The sequence below is a fragment of the Anguilla anguilla genome, chromosome 17 (genome assembly GCF_013347855.1).
Source record: "Anguilla anguilla isolate fAngAng1 chromosome 17, fAngAng1.pri, whole genome shotgun sequence".
Classification (NCBI taxonomy): Eukaryota; Metazoa; Chordata; class Actinopteri; order Anguilliformes; family Anguillidae; genus Anguilla; species Anguilla anguilla.
This window is the reverse complement of record NC_049217.1, coordinates 701,300-722,232: the sequence shown is the minus strand read 5'-3', so window position 1 is coordinate 722,232 and position 20,933 is coordinate 701,300. Positions and strand designations below refer to the sequence as shown.

General features: G+C 43.3%; 1 protein-coding gene across 2 annotated transcripts; it reads right to left on the bottom strand.

The window, feature by feature from the left end:
* Window positions 1-317: 317 nt before the first annotated feature.
* Window positions 318-14,625, bottom strand: LOC118215987 (max-like protein X). Of its 2 annotated transcripts, none has more exons than XM_035396977.1 (8): window positions 14,540-14,625; window positions 9,761-9,800; window positions 9,346-9,435; window positions 8,626-8,735; window positions 3,235-3,337; window positions 1,598-1,697; window positions 1,192-1,393; window positions 318-867 (listed from the first exon to the last, which is right to left on the bottom strand). In XM_035396977.1, exons 1-8 carry the CDS (start codon window positions 14,579-14,581, stop codon window positions 811-813), a joined length of 744 nt encoding a protein of 247 aa, XP_035252868.1. In that variant the 5' UTR covers window positions 14,582-14,625; the 3' UTR covers window positions 318-810. The 2 variants fall into 2 exon arrangements, with proteins under 2 accessions (XP_035252868.1, XP_035252869.1); XM_035396978.1 differs by having other exon boundaries at window positions 9,761-9,797; window positions 14,540-14,607.
* Window positions 14,626-20,933: the final 6,308 nt, after the last annotated feature.

Here is a 20,933-nt window from a genome sequence, read left to right as displayed (position 1 = left end):
TATTTGAGTTTCATTTATGATTTTAGTTTTGTTTTATTTGTGGAATTGTATTCGAGGAAAAAGAAAGGAATCCTCAACTGGGATGTTGGAGGAGCTGGACCTGGCCGGGAAGGTGGGCTCTCTCTCTCTCGCTCTCTCTCTCTCTCCATGCGGCAACCAACGGCGTTCCCCGGCACTGCCGCATCTCCCTCCCAGGGGTGTCACGTTGGCGTGTGGCAGATGCCAACGATTTTTGTACATTGTGCTGTATGATCTTACAAACAAGTAGTTCGTGACCAGGGCCCTATTTCACAAATGCAGGCATATTGACACAGATGTGTAGATATGTGTGTTTATAGTTATCTGAATACCGGGAGTGATGATGGGGAAACTTAATTAACCCTCTAAAGTATGCAGATCAATAGAAACCCTTGAGCAACAAAGAAAAGGGAGAACAGAGAATCACGCCGCCAGACTCCCCCGCAGTCTATCAGATGAGGAAGCTGAGCCTGAGGAAACAGCATGAGAGGTAAAACAGGAACACTGACTGCTGAACACATGGAGTACCACAGAGTGGCTGGACATGCTGCAGAACTCTTCTCAAGAGGCCAGGCCTGGGCAACTGCAGTCCTGGAGGTTTCAGAGGTGCCCGAATGTCACCAGCGGTCTTTTGCACCTGGAACATCAATGACTTTAAGCGGGTAAGAGCTGTGGGCACATGGCGAGCCAGTGGGTCCCAGGGGACCGGCTGTGGGCTGTGGGCTGGAGCAGAAACACCGAGGCGGGGCCAGGCTGTTCTCCCTGAAGGCCCCACAGATCCTGCTGCATGTGTCAGTAAAGCTGGCCGTTCATCTGCTGAAGTACACCCACCACAAACTCCCGCAGCGTCTGTCAGGGGAAACAGGAAGTACGCTTTCACAGTGCTGAGTGTGTACACCTGACAGCAGGACTGTTAGAGGAAACAGGAAGTACGCTTTCACAGTTCTCCGTGTGTACACCTGACAGCAGGACTGTTAGAGGAAACAGGAAGTACTCTTTCGCAGTGCTGAGTGTGTACACCTGACAGCAGGACTGTTAGAGGAAACAGGAAGTACGCTTTCACAGTTCTCCATGTGTACACCTGACAGCAGGACTGTTAGAGGAAACAGGAAGTGCGCTTTCACAGTGCGCTTTCACAGCAGAGAGTCTGTGATGCCGTCTCCACGGTGTTACCTGGGGCTTGCAGTGCTCTTCAATCCAGCTGAAGACGCAGGCTGACAGCTCCTGGAAGCTGGTTACCGAGACAGAGGCGCTGAAGGACTGGAAGAGGCAGTCCATGATGTTCTGGAATATTCCAAATTTCACCTGGTCTGACACCTGGCTGTCACCCTCTTGTGGATTGTCCTGGTGCGCTTTCACAATTTGCTCATAATTCCTGTGCACACAAACAGACAATGAGCACAAACAAAACACATGCACAGTCCAGGTACAAATCACACACAGGCACTTATCCCAAATCTCATTTGTAGCCAGCAAGATATAAAATCAACGCTTCTGTTCCAGCAAAAATTTAGCCACGTTAAGCCACTGTATCATTAACTTGTGCAACAAATAGAACATTTCTCCAATGCCGTCTTACATTTTCATGATCTTCAGTGCCATCACTTCCTTTCGTAGTGTGGACACTTCCTCTTCCTGCTTCTTCTTCTCTTTATGCAGAAACTGGATGTAGTCAATTGCTGAAAAACACACATATTTAATATTTACACAGATGCCCACAGATCGAAACACCCAAAAACATCCTGCTAGATCACTCTGGCAGAGCCTAATTCTATCACCTGAGGTGATACAAGTCAAGTCACCAATTTTTAATTTATCTTTAATGTTAAAAATAGTAAGTAACAACTCAGGTTCTTCAGGATGGCCTTGGTGGTGATCCTTGGATTCTTCTTGGCCTCTCGCACTACCATTCTTGCCAGCACAGGGGTCACTTTTGGCTTCCTACTACGCCCTTTGAGATTTTTCAGTGTGGAACTTCTTGTACTTTTTGATGATGCTTTGCACTGTGGCCACTGGCACTTGAAAACACTTGGATATGGATTGTAGCCTTTCCCCTTCTTGTGAGCAGCCACAATGCGTGACCGGAGGTCCTCACTAAGCTCTTTGGTTTTAGCCATGACTTGCAATTGACTAGAAACTGACTACAGACTGACTAGAGAACAACTGCATCAGCTGTTCTCAATTTATAGCCTAGTTGATTAGAATGCTCTAGAACATGGTAGAAATTACCAGGACCATTTGGAATGGTATAGAAGCTTGCATTTCCTCCAAAATTTGCGACAATTTCAAGGGGTATGAATAATTTTGGACGTGGCATTTTTTGTAAAAATGTAAAAAAACATAGAAATAGGTAACATTTTTCATTAATATCTCTAACACAATGTCTTACCATCTTGTGTCACCTTCTTATGTCATTTCCAGCCAGAAGAAACCTATTCATCAAAAGTGTGCATCTGATTGTCGTCGCTTCTACTCCACGTTTCAGATAAGCATATCTTCACTTAATTTGTTTCTGCTGTTGCTAGTTAGAGAACATAGTTGTGTGTTAGTTTAGATAATCTCTCTTTAATTTGTCTCAGCTGTTGCTAGTTAGAGAACATAGTTGTGCGTTCGTTCAGATAATCTCTCTAGTTTACTTTCTGTTGTTAGAGAACATAACTGTCCGTTAGTTAAACGGGGTATGCAGTCACGTGTTACTGTTAAATTGCCATGTATTGTTTTGATAATTTCGAGTAGTTTCACCTGGTGGATATAGTTATGTCAGACACTGATAAATATTTGTTCTTGCTATCTCATTAGCCATATATCTCTCTCTATCTCTCTCACTAGCTAGCTAGTAAGCAAGGTGAAACTGCCGTCTAAGTGTCATTTTCAGACTCTTATCCTTGCACTCTTTTATAAAAACATTGTATAACACCGGGTACAATTGTAACATAATGATAAGTTATTCGTCCTCACTGAGTAGAACAATAATTCAAATCGGTTGGAGAAATAGGAAGCCCGAAACTCTGATTGGCTGTTGACGGGCGATGCCTGCGAAAAGTTAAACTGTGGGCAACAATTTCCCGGCAACTTTGGTCGCTCGGTTGCCCAGTTGCTTGTGCCGCTCGGTGTCACTCAGCTACATAGAGACGGAACGGACTTCTGGCAACTCGGTTGATGAGTTGCTCGCTGTGTGAAACCACTGTTAGAAAAAAATGAGCAAAAAGCACTTACTTTTCTGTAGGACGGTCGCCTTACTGATCTTCTGTGTCCCCATGGCAAACTCTGATGGCTGCTGGCAAGTGGGCACTATTGACTGGAGATCGTCATAGCCTTTCTGTAGGTAAAGAGTTTAACAGCAGCACAAACCAGTTTACTACCAGCACAAAACAGTTTAACACCAGCACAAATCAGTTTAACACCAGAACAAGCCAGTTTACCACAGCACAAACCAGTTTATCACCAGCACAAACCAATTTAACACCAGCACAAACCAGTTAAACACCAGCACAAACAAGTGTGCCACCAGCACGAACCAGTTTACCCCCAGCACAAACCAGTTTAACACCAGAACAAAAAAGTGTACCACCAGCACGACCCAGTTTACCACCAGCACAAACCAGTTTACCCCAGCACAAACCAGTTTAACACCAGCACAAACCAGTTAAACACCAGCACAAACCAGTTTAAAAGCAGCACAAACAAGTTTGCCACCAGCACAAACCAGTTTAACACGAGCACAAACTAGTTTAACACCAGCACAAACCAGTTTACTACCAGCACAAGCCAGTTTAACACCAGCACAAACCAGCTTACCACCAGGACAAACCAGTTTAACACCAGCACAAACAAGTGTACCACCAGCATGAACCAGTTTACCACCAGCACAAACCAGTTCAACACCAGCACAAACCAGTTTAACACCAGCACAAACAAGTGTACCACCAGCACATACCAGTTTAACACCAGCACACACCAGTTTACCGCCAGCACAAACTAGTTTAACACCAGCACAAACCAGGCTACTACCAGCACAAGCCAGTTTAACACCAGCACAAGCCAGTTTAACACTAGCACAAACCAGTTTAACACCAGCACATACCAGTTTAACACCAGCACAAACCAGTTTAACACAGCTAACACCAGTTTACCGCCAGCACAAACTAGTTTAACACCAGCACAAACCAGGCTACTACCAGCACAAGCCAGTTTAACACCAGCACAAGCCAGTTTAACACTAGCACAAACCAGTTTAACACTAGCACAAACCAGCTTACCACCAGCACAAACCAGTTTACCACCAGCACAAACAAGTGTACCACCAGCACAAACCAGTTTAACATCAGCACAAACCAGTTTACCGCCAGCACAAACCAGTTTACCACCAGCACAAACCAGTTTAACACCAGCACAAACCAGCGGAACACCAGCACAAGCCAGTTTGACACCAGCTCAAACCAGTTTACCACCAGCACAAACCAGTTTAACATCAGCACAAACCAGTTTACCACCAGCACAAACCAGTTTAACACCAGCACAAACCAGTTTACCAACTATCCCATCAGGGTGCCGTTCAGCCCAGGACCACCAGATTATCTAACCTAAGCATGTTCCATTAAGGACACTAATAAAACAGAAATTGTTTTCTTGCATTTGTAATGATAGAAATAAGGTTTGATCTCATGTTCATCCCCAGATTTGTCACCGTTTTGCACAATCTAATGAAACAAAAACAATGGTAACCTCTCTTCTCGGTACCCTACTTACAGTAAAATTGGCATTTTCATGTACTTCTCCTCACAGTGACAAGTGAAATTATTGATTAATGGTGCTAGAAGCAGTGTAAGTTGAGCTGAGCGATCAAAAGCTTCCTGCACATCCAGACTGCTTCATCCCATGTAATGGTCCTTTACGGATGCCATGTCCTTCATGACAACACTAGAATTCTTCCTAGCTTCTTAATGGGTTTTAATGGCCATTTTTTGCAAGTAGTTTCCAACTACAAGCAAGCAATATGGGCACCAGCCACGTTGTACCAAAAGGATGTGAAGGGGGTAGTGGATGGGTGCGGAGCTGCTTCACCTGATAAATGCAGGGTTTCTGCCAGTGTATTGCAAGCCCGGCGGCCCGCCGGGCCTAAGTTAACCCCCCACCGGGCCTAAGCATCAGGAATTTTGTATTTTTTTTAAATGTATTTTTAAGATGGTTTTTAACTACAGTTACAGTGGGGCGGCTCGGTTGAAAAGCTCACCAGCGACATCTGTTGGTTAAAACATGAACGGACTATAGGAAAACAGCAGGTCTGAGACTGTGATCAGTGTTCTTTAGGCTACCCTCATTGTGCGTAGAGTGACGTTCAACACTTGACGCTTCCAACTATCAGAAGCTAACGTTATCTAGCAAGCCACCATTTCTTATTTAGTAGGCTAACTAACCTTGTTACAAACTGCGTTATCACTTCATCTCGTCGGTAAGTACATTCTTTTTATATTAAATTAAGCAGTATGTAGGTAACGTTAAACTAGTAGCATGAATGTAACGTTTGATATATTGTAACATTACGACTGATTAATCGCCATCAAAATAATGACTTCACTTGTTTATTAATAACGTTAGGTTGATGACATTGATGTGCACGACAACGTCATAAAATTTTTCCCAACCATGAAAACTGCCTGATTGTTTACATTTTTGACAGATGTGGCTACAGAGTAAATCCATCATTGTTTCCGTCGCAGTACTTTCGACACAAGTAATATCGGAAAAATTCTGAAATTTTTTCTTATGGTGACGATTGCCTGACTGGCAACCGTAGAAATGTGTTAACACAGCGGCAAAATTAGGCTATATCTAGAAATACCGTCTTTGGGGAAAAAACACTACGGCTAAGGGTCAGGCACTCTTCACAGTAAGAAGAAATTTCAGGATTTTTTCGATATCGCTTGTGTCTAAAGTGCTGCAACGGAAACAACGATAGATTTACTCAGGAGCCACATCTGTCCAAAATGTAAACAAGTCAGGCAGTTTTCACAGTCAGGAAAAATTTTATGACAACATGGTCATGTAGCTAACTTAGCTAGCTAGCCAAACAGTCAGTAGCACAGATACTTCCTTGGTGCCATTTAGGGATAATGTCAAGGAGGAAAGGTAACCTACTGTAAAAGCCAGAAAACCTTAGACAGTTTTTTAAAGGTTTAAATGTGCCCAGCATTCCATGGCTTGTTGTAAGATTCAGTAGCCAATCAGGACTCGAATACACGTTTTTTGTAGAGTGCAAAAACTTTGATATTATTTATTTTAATTTAATTTCTTTTGTTGTTGTTGAAAACACAGCACACTGCACGTTGTTGTCAGATTCTTTGTAAGACTCTGCTATGTTGTAAATAGTTGTTGATTTTTAAAAAATGTGTGTTAAATAAATGACTTGTTTATAACAACATTCACATTACGTAGTCATATTTTCAAATCTCCAGTCAGCTTTTAGCACTGACTTAATGTAGGGCCCTATTGAATCTGTGTTATAGCTTTTTTAAATTCTCAATTCCGCGATTCTGTCCGTGATTTTGTTATCACAGAAACTATAGGGCCCTACCTTAATGCTGCCATCAGTCTGTCGCTGGCCCACACCGGGCCCCTGTCAAAAAAGACACTTGGCCGCCGGCCTGCGCCGGGCCACCGGCCCCCGTCAAAAGATACTTGCCCCCGGGCCTAACAACTTTTCTGGGGGAAACCCTGAAATGTATGAATTTGCATTCGAAATGAAAGAAGGTGTCTGTGGTGTGGGGATGGCTGGTTTAAGCAGCCACACCTGCCCTGGGTCAAGCTAATTAGACCTGGCTAGTTAGATAATTGGTTATGAATTGGATAATTGGCCAGGCTAATTGGGCCCAGGAACAGGGGTGGCTGCACCTGTGCGTAGTGAGGTAATCAGGGCGCACAGGTTAAATCTGCCATCCCCACTCACACGGGGAGCCTCTGTCATGACAGTGTTTTAACATCTGCTCCTTGGCAGTAACATCTTGCCAAACCCTTGCAAATAAATGTGGACTATTTGAACATCATCTCCCTGTGTCTCTGTGCTGGAGGGCCCCTAGGAAAGCCACTTCGGTGGCCTGTGGCAGGTGTGTTTGTCACAGTGTCCTCTGAAGAGGATGGGGTGGTGGTGGGGTAAGTAAAGGAAGCAAAAAACATTATACCCCCACATAACTGGCAAGTCGAGTGATCACAATTGCTTTTAGCTTTGTAAATTGCTATAACAAGCATTGCGGTTTCTTAGTTGACTTTACTGATTTATTTAACCATAACCCCTTAACATATTATATGAAACATTAAAATCTGAGCATTGACCAGTACCTGAAAAATGGGAATAAAGTATGTGCAACATCATTACAGCACCCATTAATGTTACTGTTGTTCTGACCTGATTACATTAAAGACAAAAGCAAATTTCTGACCATCTGCTTTTGGCCGTTATGCCCTGGTGGGGACTGATTTTGGCTGCACTGCCTTCTGATTAGCCTGGGTGCTCTATGAAACTTTGGCCTTGCCCTAAAAATAACTACATTTGAGGCCTGGTATAGATGGTGGTGGTGGTGGTTTCAAAGAATACCAGGTTTACTTTCCCATTGGAAACTGTGTACATTCATGGGATTCTTTAACCAACGGTCAGCAATCCTGTTGATTCAACAATTTCTCTCAGCATTAGACAGGACTAGCTGACGTAAAAAAAATGTGGGAGGGTTTTGAAATTTGAGGGACCACAGGACCCCCAGCACCCCTGATTCACCCCTGGCGCAACCTAACGAACCCCTGACGCACCCCTGACGCACTCTGACACACCCTAACGCAGCCCTGACGCACCCTTGACACACCCTTGACGCAGCCCTGATGCACCCCTGACGCACCCGACACACCCTTGATGCACCCAACACACCTTTGACGCACCCTGACGCAGCCCTGACGCACCCGACACACCCTTGATGCACCCTAACACACCCTGACACACCCCTGACGCACCCAACTCACCCGACACACTCTTGATGCACCCTGACGCACCCTAACACACCCTGACACACCCCTGATGCACCCCTGACGCACCATGATGCACCTCTGACACACCCTTGATGCACCTTGACGCAGCCCTGACGCACCCGACACACTCTTGATGCGCCCTGGCGCCCTGACGCACCCTAACGCACCCTGACACACCCTTGATGCACCCTGACGCACCCTAACGCACACTGACACACCCTGGACGCACCCTGACGCACCCTAACGCACACTGACACACCCAATGCACCCGATGCACTGACACACCCGATGCACCCCTGACACAACCTTGATGCACCCTGACGCACCCTAACGCACACTGACACACCCTGGATGCACCCTGACGCACCCCTGATGCACCGCTGACACACCCGATGCACCCCTGACACACCCGACGCACCCCTGAAGCACCCTGACGCACCCTGACGCACCCGACACACCCTTGATGCACCCCTGACACACCCTTGATGGACCCTGACGCAGCCTTGACGCACCCGACACACCCTTGATGCACCTTGATGCAGCCCTGACGCAGCCCTGATGCACCCTGACACACCCCAACGCACCCTGACGCACCTTGATGGCGTCCCGGCGTTTCTGCTCAGCCTGTGTGTGCGCCTGCCTGCGGCGGTCCTTGTACGTCCCCTTGTAGGACCCCTCGTGTCTGTAGTCACTGTCTTCATCGTCTGCAGGAGGGAAACACAGAGAGTTTCACATACACTGAATGCAGACAGGTCGCCACTAACCTCTCTCATTTGGCAATTAGTATAAGGCTACAGCACATTGCACAACTGACTTACACACAACACAAAAACATGATTGTAGCTATCTAAAATGTACCTGTGTTTGGCGAGAGAGACTGTGCAGGTAATGTACCTGTGTTTGGTGAGAAAGAAAGACTGTGCATGTAATGTACCCGTGTTCGGCGAGAGAGAGACTGTGCAGCTAATGTACCTGTGTTCGGAGGCAGAGAGAGAGAGGCTGTGCAGGTAATGAACCTGTGTTTGGTGAGAGAGAGAGAGACTGTGCAGGTAATGTACCTGTGTTTGGCGAGAGAGAGACTGTGCAGGTAATCTACCTGTGTTTGGCGTGTGAGAGACTGTGCAGGTAATGTACCTGTGTTTGGCGAGAGAGAGACTGTGCAGGTAATGTACCTGTGTTTGGCGAGACAGAGAGAGAGACTGTGCAGGTAATGTACCTGTGTTTGGCGCGAGAGAGAGAGAGAGAGAGACTGTGCAGGTAATGTACCTGTGTTCGGCGCGAGAGAGAGAGAGAGAGACTGTGCAGGTAATGTACCTGTGTTCGGCACCGATGAGGCACTGGTGGAACCGATGCTGTTGGCTCTGGAGACCACACTTCCTTTCCTCGTGTCCTCTGCAAAGAAGCCTGCAGGAGCAGAAAAGTGCCATTCACATCCTCAGAGACAACATGTCACAATATGTACACAACACAGTTTACTTCAGACGGATTCCACATTCATGTGCCATTTTATCTCAGTTAAAAGTAGACAGAGCTGGAAAGTCCAGGGGTCAGAAAGTAAAAGTCCTGCCGTGTGTTTCTTCCACCTATGAACTCAGCCAGCTGACTTCACAAATTGGTTCTACCTCCTGGCTGAGGAATTGTGCTAATTAGCAAATCCAGGTGATTGGAACAAAATACTGGGGATGACTTTTATCCCTATTAAAGGAAGACCCAGTTGGTCGCTACTTACTGTGCTCAAATCCGTTGTCGCTGAAAGCGCTGTCTGCCTGCTGGATCATTGTGAGAACGGGTGAAGGAGAGAGGAGAACGGTCATCATGAATTCAGAGCAGGGCATTTAATCCGTCAACACACGCAGAGGCTGCTGCATTCAGATGCAATGAAAGGTATATCATCCGCCAAGTAACGCCTTGACGGGGCATGCCCCGTACCCATACAGCACCAAAAGTTTGGCACTTTTCACGGTTCCCCACAGAAATAACCACACTGACCACAGACTCTCAGCCCTTAAAAACATTAATTTCTGTGCCTTCTGACCCTATTTCAACAGACAGAATTCACAAACATCTTCAGACCTCCACATAATAAAGCCCCAAACTTGGGTTATTTAGCATTGTTCCTTCTTTTTCTCCTGCCAATTTCATCATCACAAATGCACAAGGCTCATTGTTTTCCATTTTTATTTTTGAAAAAAATCAGGTAAAAATTAGATCATAAAAATTGTGTGCAGATGGTCTAGTATGGAAACTTGAGAGGCGGTTGCCAGAATGCGACCATTGTTGTAATATAGCAACTTGTTAGCAACTTTCTTTTTTAAAGTACATAATGGCTTTGAAATTCGGTTGAGACATTAATGGGTGCTATTTATCTCATAGAACAAACGTGCAACTCCCTTAGGCTTGACCACAGACTTTATTTTCTGCAGAAAGCAAAATCCCTATCGGAAAGAAGCATTGGCAATCTTCTGAGGGAACCCAAGGTTTCCGCCAGTGTATTGCAAGCCCGACGGCCCGCCGGGCCTAAATTGACCCCCCGCCGGGCCTAAGCATCGGAGATTTTTAAAATCTTTTTAATTTTTATGTTTTTTTTTCCCAACTATCAGAACCTAACGTTATCTAGCAAGGCGCCATTTCTTTAGTAGGCTAACTAACCTCGTTACAAACTGTGTTATCACTTCATCTCGTCGGTAAGAACATTCTTTTTATATTAACTTAAGCAGTGTGTAGGTAACGTTAAACTAGTAGCATGAATGTAATGTTCGATACATTGTAACATTACATGATTTATTAATCACCATCCAAATAACGACTTCACTTGTTTATTAATAACGTTAGCTTGATGACATTGATGTGCACGACAACGTGGTCATTTAGCTAACTTAGCTAGCTAGCCAAAGAGTCAGTAACACAGATACATAGGTATTTTGTTGTTGTTGAAATGTGTCTAGCATTCCAAGACTGTACATTGTTGTAAGATTCAGTAGCTAATCAGTAGGCGGTGCATATCCCGCTCTTACAGCTTGTTTCCAGCCCAAACCACTGCAAAGAGAGCAAACTTTTTTTTGTCAGTGACATTTCCTTCTGACATCTACGACGGCAATCGTAAACACGACATTTATTTTGCTTTTTGTATAGCTATTTCCATGGATAAAATCGCATTTATTATTATTATTATTTATTGGTAAAACATTTAATCAATATCCAGGGAGATAGCCAACTACTTGCACGTTACATGACATGTGTAGCCATTTAGTAATACGATCGCATTTCAGGCTAGAAAATAACCCGTTAATCCAGAGAAATTGCTGAGCTGTCTTAGAATCTTTATCGCAACAGAATGTATTGAGGCTGGTAGCCCGGATCAAATTTGTTGTGACAGCTGCCGTCCAAAACAAACACCTGAGAGAGGCTGCCTGCGTGGGTGCCTCCCCCAAGGCGTTACGTCATTGTTTTGCAATGCTCAGCTGTCGTAAAAACATGCTGGCTTCGATAAGCGGAATCGATAAGCTTGGAGCCATACGATTCCAATGAACAGGACAACTTGGAACCGGTTTGCGATTCCCATCCCTATTTAAATGTGCCCCCCATCCCTATTTAAATGTGCCCGCATTCCAAGGCTTGTTGTAAGACTCAGTAGCCAATCAGGACCTGAATACAAGTTTTTTGTAGAGTGCAAAAACTTTGATATTATTTATTTTAATTTCTTTTGTTGTTGTTGAAATGTGCCCAGCATTCCAAGGCTGTAAGAATCTGTAGCCAATCAGGACTTTTTTCAAGTTTTTTGTAGTGTGCAAAAACGTTTATATTATTTATTTTAATGTAGGCTAATTTAATTTCTTTTGTTGTTGAAAACACAGCATTCCAAGTCTGTACATTGTTGTCAGATTCTTTGTAAGACTATGCTATGCTGTAAATAGGCCTAGTTGTTGATTTTTTAAAATGTGCGTTGAATAAATGATTTATTTATAACAACATTCACATTACGTAGTTATATTTTCAAATCTCCAGTCAGCTTTTAGCACTGACTTAATATAGGGCCCTATGGAATCTGTGTTATGGCTTTTTTAAATTCTCAATTCCGCGATTCCGTCCGTGATTCTGTTATCACAGAAACTATAGGGCCCTACCTTAATGCTGCTATCAGTCTGTCGCTGGCCCGCGCCAGGCCCCCATCAAAAAAGACACTTGGCCACTGGCCTGCGCCGGGCCGGCGGCCCCCGTCAAAAGATACTTGCCCCCGGGCCTAACAACTTTTCTGGGGGAAACCCTGAAATGTATGAATTTGCATTCGAAATGAAAGAAGGTGTCTGTGGTGTGGGGATGGCTGGTTTAAGCAGCCACACCTGCCCTGGGTCAAGCTAATTAGACCTGGCTAGTTAGATAATGAATTGGTTATGAATTGGATAATTGGCCAGGCTAATTGGGCCCAGGAACAGGGGTGGCTGCACCTGTGCGTAGTGAGGTAATCAGGGCGCACAGGTTAAATCTGCCATCCCCACTCACACGGGGAGCCTCTGTCATGACAGTGTTTTAACATCTGCTCCTTGGCAGTAACATCTTGCCAAACCCTTGCAAATAAATGTGGACTATTTGAACATCATCTCCCTGTGTCTCTGTGCGCCGGCCCCCGTCAAAAGATACTTGCCCCCGGGCCTAACAACTTTTCTGGGGGAAACCCTGGGAACCCATGGCTCAAAAATGCAAACTCACTTCTGTGTTTTAAGACTACAAACTGTAACACTCTATTGACCCTTTTTTGGCCTCTTGATTGGCTAGCTTAGTTACCTATGAGAGCGCTCCAGTGGATACTAACCACAACAGAGTCCGCAACAAAAAACATTTTCAAATGTACAAAAATGGCAATTTATTCATGCAAAATCCTAAGTCATTAATTAAAACCTGCTAAATCTAGGCCTGCCGTTAAAAGTAGCCTATTGATATCAAAATGAAGCCAGTCACAACAATATTGGCTATCTCAGTTCACAGAAATTAAACAAGCTCTACTCCAAAGCAATGCTTTTTCTAAACCCAATTTTTCCTAAATTATTTAATGCAACTTTGTCCTGTGTTTTTTCATCTTACCACCTGAAGAGAATGTGTTTGTTCGGTAGGTCCAATTTTGATTTCTGATTTTGATTAGGCACAGATAATTTAGTGATTTTAATATAAGAGGAGAGTCATATTTTGCAGCTTCAAAATTGCACCTACCAAAATTTAGCTCTCCCCTCATACCCTCCTCCTAGGTGTCAATATTAGTAATGAAAGACTACAAATACTGACAGCATTTTGGCACGGCAGGAATCTGGTGAGGCTTGAACTTCAGTCTCCAGGGGGAGAGGTGACTATGCTAACTACTACACTAAAGATGAATGAGCTATTGCATTGTAATTTTTTGCAAATATTATGGCCCACCACAATCAATGTACAACTCATGGTCTAGATGCTCCTACCACAAGCCACAGTATTACTGTTTAAAGTTTAATTGGAGAAATTAAGCCAAAGGAAAAGGGGGCCTGGCTCATAGCATAGGGTGCATCTTGATGTGCACATTCACGTGAAGTTGAGTTGAAAAACGGCAAAACACCAACATTGCTCATGTTGGAAGTACTGAACGGGTAACACGGATTTAGTTTTGCTAACATCTGTCCAGAATGTAAAGAAAGGTAAAGCAATTTAGAGACGGGATAAATGGCATCCCTTCAGGTAGGCTATTCTGCAGTTAAAGAAAAATCTGAGTCATAATGTGATTCAATAGTTAGTTCATCAGATTAAAATTGGTAATCTAGTTCTAGGTGACCGCAAATGTGATAATACATATTTGAGAGAGGTGATCTATAATAAAAACAAAGTTACACCCAGAGGCAAGTCTTTTGGAACACTATTTACAGATATAAACTGGGAGAAAGCATGGCTTGCATGGCCAACAAAATTAGTATTTAGTATTTATCCAGTTAATATTATTTTAGCTAAATTCATGAATATAAATAAAATAAGTATCATAAGTCAAATCAATTTTTAAGTATGTTTCTTTTTTTACCTTAAATTTACCTCCTTCCAAAAGTCTTTAAAATTACACTGTAGTAAAAATGACTCGACACATGACTCGTGAGATATTTAAGAGATATTTCATGTAACGTGATCTGTCTTGAGTTCTTTATTATTACTTTTTCCTTTTTTTCTTGCTTGGGTTGTTCATATTTGTATGGTAGCAAACTACTGTATACCGGTATATCTGTCGATAAAAAAAGAAGCTATTTTATGACAACGTTAGACAATCTAGTTTACTAACGCAGCTAAGTTAGAACTGTCAACACAATAGGTGTTGTTCTCGCCAGTGGAAGCGAACAGGAAAACGGCCTCTATGTTCACGTTACACCATTTGGTTAAAGTCAACGATTTGCCGATATCAGTGTAGTATAACTACGTTGTTAGGACAACAATATAGTGAATATAAAGTACAGTCAATACAATCGTTTTATACTTGGCAATTCCAACAGTTGCTTGGCCTTACTTTGATCCAAAGATCTTCTGGCGATGCGTTGGTTTCCGTCATCTTGGAAAACAAACTTCTTCTTCTTCTTCTTCTTCTTCATCGATGGTGTACTGGAGGCTGTTAATTTGCATGGAACGTGCATTACCGCCACCTACTGTACTGGAGTAGTGCAGATCAGGTTACATAACATTACATTACATTACAGGCATTTGGCAGACGCTCTTATCCAGAGCGACGTACAACAAAGTGTATAACCATAACCAGGAACAAGTATGACGAAAACCCTAGAGAGAAGTACCGGTCCAAGTGCAGGGAACAACCGCATAGTTCAACTTGGACCCTGAAGGTTAAACTGATTAACACTAACGCAAACGATAACAGCAACAACGCAGTCTATGGAAAAATACAAGCAGTAGTTAAGACAGGTGCATTAACTAAGTCACCTACGAAACAACTACCTAGTTAGAACCCTAAGCTTACGGTCATTTAAGAGATTACAGGGAGGTAGGGAGGGATGGGGAGAGGTACAGCCTGAAGAGGTGAGTCTTCAGTCGTCGCTTGAAATGGGTCAGTGTCTCAGCTGTTCTGACCGCCACGGGGAGGTCATTCCACCATCGTGGGGCCAGAACAGACAGGAGACGTGTTCTGGAAGCGCAGGTGCGAAGAGGGGGAGGTGCCAGGTGTCCTGAGGTAGCAGAACGGAGGGATCTGGCTGGCATGTAGGGTTTGAATATCTTGTGGAGGTATGCTGGGGCTGATCCCTTGACTGCCTGGTATGCTCGGACCAATGTTTTAAATTTGATGCGAGCTATAACAGGCAGCCAGTGGAGGGTAGTGAGCAGGGGAGTGACGTGGGAGTGTCTGGGGAGGTTGAAGACCAGACGAGCCGTAGCATTCTGAATGAGTTGCAGGGGTCTGATGGCAGATGCCGGTAGTCCAGCCGGAAGAGAGTTAGTGGTCAGATCCTATTTCTAATAGAAATTGCACAACAGCCCTATAAGATCTACTTGAACCTTTGCCGTTCGCCCACACCCAAAATGTTTCTAATATCACCGACCCTTCCACTGCCCTCCACAATCCTAAAAAATATTACATACTCAGTGGCGGTGTAGTATAATGGGTAAGGGGCTGGTCTGGTAACCTAAAGGTCACAGGTTTGATTCCCCGGATACTGCTTGCACAAGGTAATTAACCTGCGTTGCTTCAGTATATATATAAATGAATGCAATGTAAGTCACTCTGGATAAGAGTGTCTGCCTGTAAAGCAAAGTAACAGATTCTGGTACCATACACATCACAACCCATCTACTTCTCTCCCCACCAGTTGCAAAACCAGAATTCAATCCAGTGTGCCCCAACCTAATCTTTCCCATTTTTCCCAGACAGAGTTTTGTCATTTATATAGCTATCTGAAGAAAAACATTACATTGCATTATATTACATTTATTTGGAAGATGCATTTCTCCAAATCAACATACAATAAGTAATATGTTTTCAACATGTTTACAAAAATGCCAAGTTACTCACACATACAAAGCACTGTCTAAAAGTCATTAAGTCACACTTGCAAAATCTAGGCCTGCCATTAAAAGTACTGATATCAGAATTGGACCAAGAAACAATATTGGCTATCTTAGCTCACGCAAATTAAACAAGCTGTATTCCAAAGCAATTGCCTCATTGAAGAACACATCATTTAAATGAATGTGTTAAACAGTTGATGAAAACTTCACTCCAGAAAGGATATGTTTATACTTGGTTGTCAAGTTAATTTTACAAAATGTTCTTGTAAAGTTCATGTATATTTGCAACTTCAAATAAATACCGAATGTAAAATGTAAAATAGCTACTGTACTAGCTAGCTACTACATATATATACACATGCATACACTGGGGTGGCAGGTATGCCATTCCGTCGAGTTAGGCCTTTGGCGGGGCAGCATGCCCCATACCTATACAGCATCGAGAGTTTGGCACTTTTCATGGTTTCCTACAGAAATAACCACAATGAACACAGACTCTCAAATAATTTAGGAAACATTGGGTAGCATTGCTTTGAAATACAGTTTGTTTAATTTGTTTGAGCAAAGATATTGAAAGATATTTTTATGATCTTGGGTGAGGCAATATTGTTTCTTATACCTTGGCCTAATTTTGATATCAGTACATTTAATAGCAGGCCTAGATTTAGCAACTTTGAATTAATGACATGTGCTTTGTATGTGTGAGTAACTTGGCATTTATGTACATTGACAATGTGTTTTTCTTCAGAAAATAAATAAATGTCTTGATATTGTACCTGTACGTAATAAACATGTAGCCTATAAATTACATAACTTTAGCGCAATCAGTTGCCTAACCTGAAAAGCAATGTGGACTCTACGAGTAAGCTTTGGGATGCAGAAAAACCCAAGAATTTAGCTTAATTACCCTGTAATTTAATGGCAAGACCTTTTCACATTTAATAGCTTTGCTTGACTATCCATAATTACATTTTTGATATCTGCAAATGCATTTTGACTAGTCATAATTACAATGCAACCAATCAGAATGATAATTCAAGATATTTTATGGCAAGCCATTTAAGCTTTTATTCAACTTGCTTTTGATATCAAGCATTCAGTTTTAGCAAGTTATAATATAAATTTTTGATATCAGAAGTTAAATTTTAATTTAATGTAGCAAAACAAGGCTCCATGATCAAAGCTGCGACACAGACAGTTCAAAACTCAACAAAACTTTATTGCGGAAACCAGAAAGTCAGGCATTCATCAGACTCGCTCTTTGGCGAACAGCGGCAAACTACCCCAAACAACACTGTTGGTTCACACAGGGAGGTACACGTTAACAGAACCAAAATCAATAAACACAAAACAGACAACACAAGAACACATATCTATAACACAATAAATTGCTATTTACACGTATTTACAAGTTAGCAGTCCCACAACTATTCACAAACGTCCGTGTGCAAAGCATGCTGGGAGCTGCCGGCCGTGCCTGCCGGAACAGCCTCCAGACGCTACATTGCCCCCACCCAGGGCCTGTCATCCCTGATGCCCTACAGTCCAACAGGCGCTGTGGCAACCGCCACCTCCATCTCGAGCGTCCAGGAGGGCTGGTCTCCGGGGGCCTCAGCCGTGGGGGAGGCAGGAACACACCCTGTCTATCAGAGGGCACACACACCATTCACTCCCACACTCATACCTATGGGCAATTTAGAGTCTCCAATTAGCCTATTGTCTTTGGACTGTGGGAGGAAACCGGAGTACCTGGAGGAAACCCACGCGGACACAGAGAGAACATGCAGACTCCACAGAAAGGCCCCAAGCTGAGATTTGAATACATGACGTTTTTGCTGTGAGGCAACAGTGCTACCCACTGCACCACCGTGCCGTCCATGGTTGGATTTAAAAATCTTGAAATTTTCCAATCATATGACTGGTCGTAAATTCATTAATGTGCTCTGGAATGATAGAGGATGACTATTGTCATGTCGCAAAAAAATTGTTTGGGGGAAGTACATGGCTTTAGGTCAACCTTAGTGATTATGTCTGGTCTGTCGCTTAAGTGCTGAAATTACACTGATGACCATTTTTGTTGGTAATGCAGCCCTGCTCTGTTCCTCTCTTCCAAGTCTAGTGCTGTCTTTATGTGTTCTTCTGACAAGTCTAAAGCAGACCTGATCTGTTTATCTTTGGTAGGTCTAAAGCAGTCATGACGTGTTCCTCCCTGTTCAAGGGCAAATTCCATTGTGCAACTCCCCCTATGCGGCGTTAAACACATCTGCTATATTGACTGGTTTTGCAGACATTCTGCTTTTCACTTTGTTTCTTGATTTCAAGCGCATTTCCCTTTATGTTTGTGCTTTTCTTCTTGAAGCGTGGTTGCCCATTTGTATCTCTTGTATCTGTACAATTGATTTGCCGCATGTTTCCTTTGTTTTGTGCTTTCATTTTTGGGCCACCATACCTAATGGACAAGATGGTAGCCCCAAAACTCTTGCAGCAAGTCACAATAAATTTTGTATTTTAACCACAGACTGTAGAAAAATATGGACAAAGTAACAGTGAAGTCACCCATTGACTCTCCATGGGCTCGGTGAAAAGGGTTTTGAAGCCTGGGAAGTGTAGTTTGTGGGTGGCGCCATGTTGTACCAATTTCAGCCAGAGATTGCGCTGTAGGGTCTTGAAAGTCCAGTCGTCCACTACATGCGTGAGATACAGTGACTCAGTAGTGAAGCAAACTGTCCCTGATTCTTCCACAAGATAGCATAGTTACTTAACAAGCTGAAATTCACGTTTTTATCAGCTCAGCTATTACGGCTAAACAAATATCATCCCATGTGGGGGTTGGTACAGGACTATGAAACCAAGCTGGGACGATGTTCACAGTGGGACGGACGGAGCAAATGGGATGAGGGCGATGGGGGAAAGGATGGGGTGAGCCTTAAGTCTCAGGGAATTTTTGAGAGAACAGATTTATAGAGGTAAGGTAGGTTAGGTAGGTCACTTTTGGGTGTCTTCATGATTGAAGAAGTTAGAATCATCTCTTTTACAGCACTGTAATATACCATGGTTCATTGTGTAATGTGGTCCCCTGGAAGAGGGGGTGGTGGCGGGTCTTTAAAATAGGAAGGTGTAGGTATGATATAATTTAATATGGTAACTAATAATATAATGATAATTGTGTATGTGGAACTCAGATATCACAATTTGGGTGGGGCCAGAGTGGAATACAGAAAACATTTTTCAAACAGGACACCACCATGACGTTTCACCAATTTTTTCAGATAAAAGGTTCAGAAATGTTGAAATAACGACCTGAATTAAAAAGGCATACAAACATGTTTACAGCTTTAAAAAAAAGTGATCTGGGGTGTAATTACCCTTTTACGTAAGACACCCAGGAACTGTTGTTGTGTCACTGTCTAAACCTTAGTTAAATTAGCTCAGTCATAGGCTACATGCTCTGATGTTATTACTACATTTATTATGGGGAAATTATAAGTATTTTTGTTTCTTTCTCAGTAATGCTTTCCCATGGACTAATTTATGACTGAAATTGGTGTTGGAGCATCGAGCTGGGTATTTGAAGATAATAGGTGGATATATCAATAGGCATATCCTCTGGCCTTCAATAAATTGAATTAGCCACTGCTGTGTATAAGTATAAGCAAGATGTGTAAGTATACACTTTACGGCATGATTTTTAAACAAGATATACTGTTGTCTTAGGTTCACTTCCCAAGAATTTAAATGGGGGCGACATAGCTCAGGAGGTAAGACCGATTGTCTGGCAGTCGGAGGGTTGCCGGTTCAAACCCCGCCCTGGGCATGTCGAAGTGTCCTTGAGCAAGACACCTAACCCCTAACCCCTAACTGCTCTGGCGAATGAGAGGCATCAATTGTAAAGCGCTATATAAATGCAGTCCATTTACCATTTACCAAATCCAATGACAATAATTAAAATGAAACACCATCACCAGAATTCAAATGAAACACAATGACAAGTAGTTTCCTGCTATGTGGGAAAAGAAGGATAAGAGTGTGTGCTAAATTCATGAAATATAATGTAAAATAATGCAAAAATTAGTATTTTTTAAATTTTACAGTTCATCCCATGTGGGGGTTGGTACAGGATTATGAGAGGCAGCTTGGACGATGTTCACAGTTTGACGGGCAGAAGTATAGGAAAATGGTGGTGGTGGAAATGATGGGGTGGGCCTTGGGCTCAGTGAATATACCTGGCCTGCGTGTGCACTCCACCAGCCGGCGCAGCCGAGACCAGTCCGCCTCTCCGGCGGACTGAATGCCACACGATGGTTTGTGGGGAGGGATCTATCAGCAAATAATTTGTCCAATCATATGACTGATCTGACAGGTCAACTAAATTCATTAGTACACCCAGGAATGACAGATGATATAACTATTGTGCCACTATCTAAAAAAAATTGTTAAATGCTTTCATTAGCTCTTTGCCTGGTCTCTGTCGCTTTATTTATGGATAACTGCAAAAATGGCACCGATTTTTGTGTCTCTATTGTTTATTTATTGGTACTGTTATCCTCAGTGCTGTAGTCGGGTAAAAAAGTCCTTAAACTCTGGTCCCGCTCAGTTTCCATCCTGAAACTCTGGGCATGCTCAGTTTCCATCCTGAAACTCTGGGCCCGCTCAGTTTCCATCCTGAAACTCTGGGCGTGCTCAGTTTCCATCCTGAAATTCTGGGCATGCTCAGTTTCCATCCTGAAACTCTGGACCTGCTCAGTTTCCATCCTGAAACTCTGGGCATGCTCAGATTCCACCCTGAAACTCTGGGCCCGCTCAGTTTCCATCCTGAAACTCTGGGCATGCTCAGTTTCCATCCTGAAACTCTGGGCCTGCTCAGTTTCCATCCTGAAAATCTGCGCCTG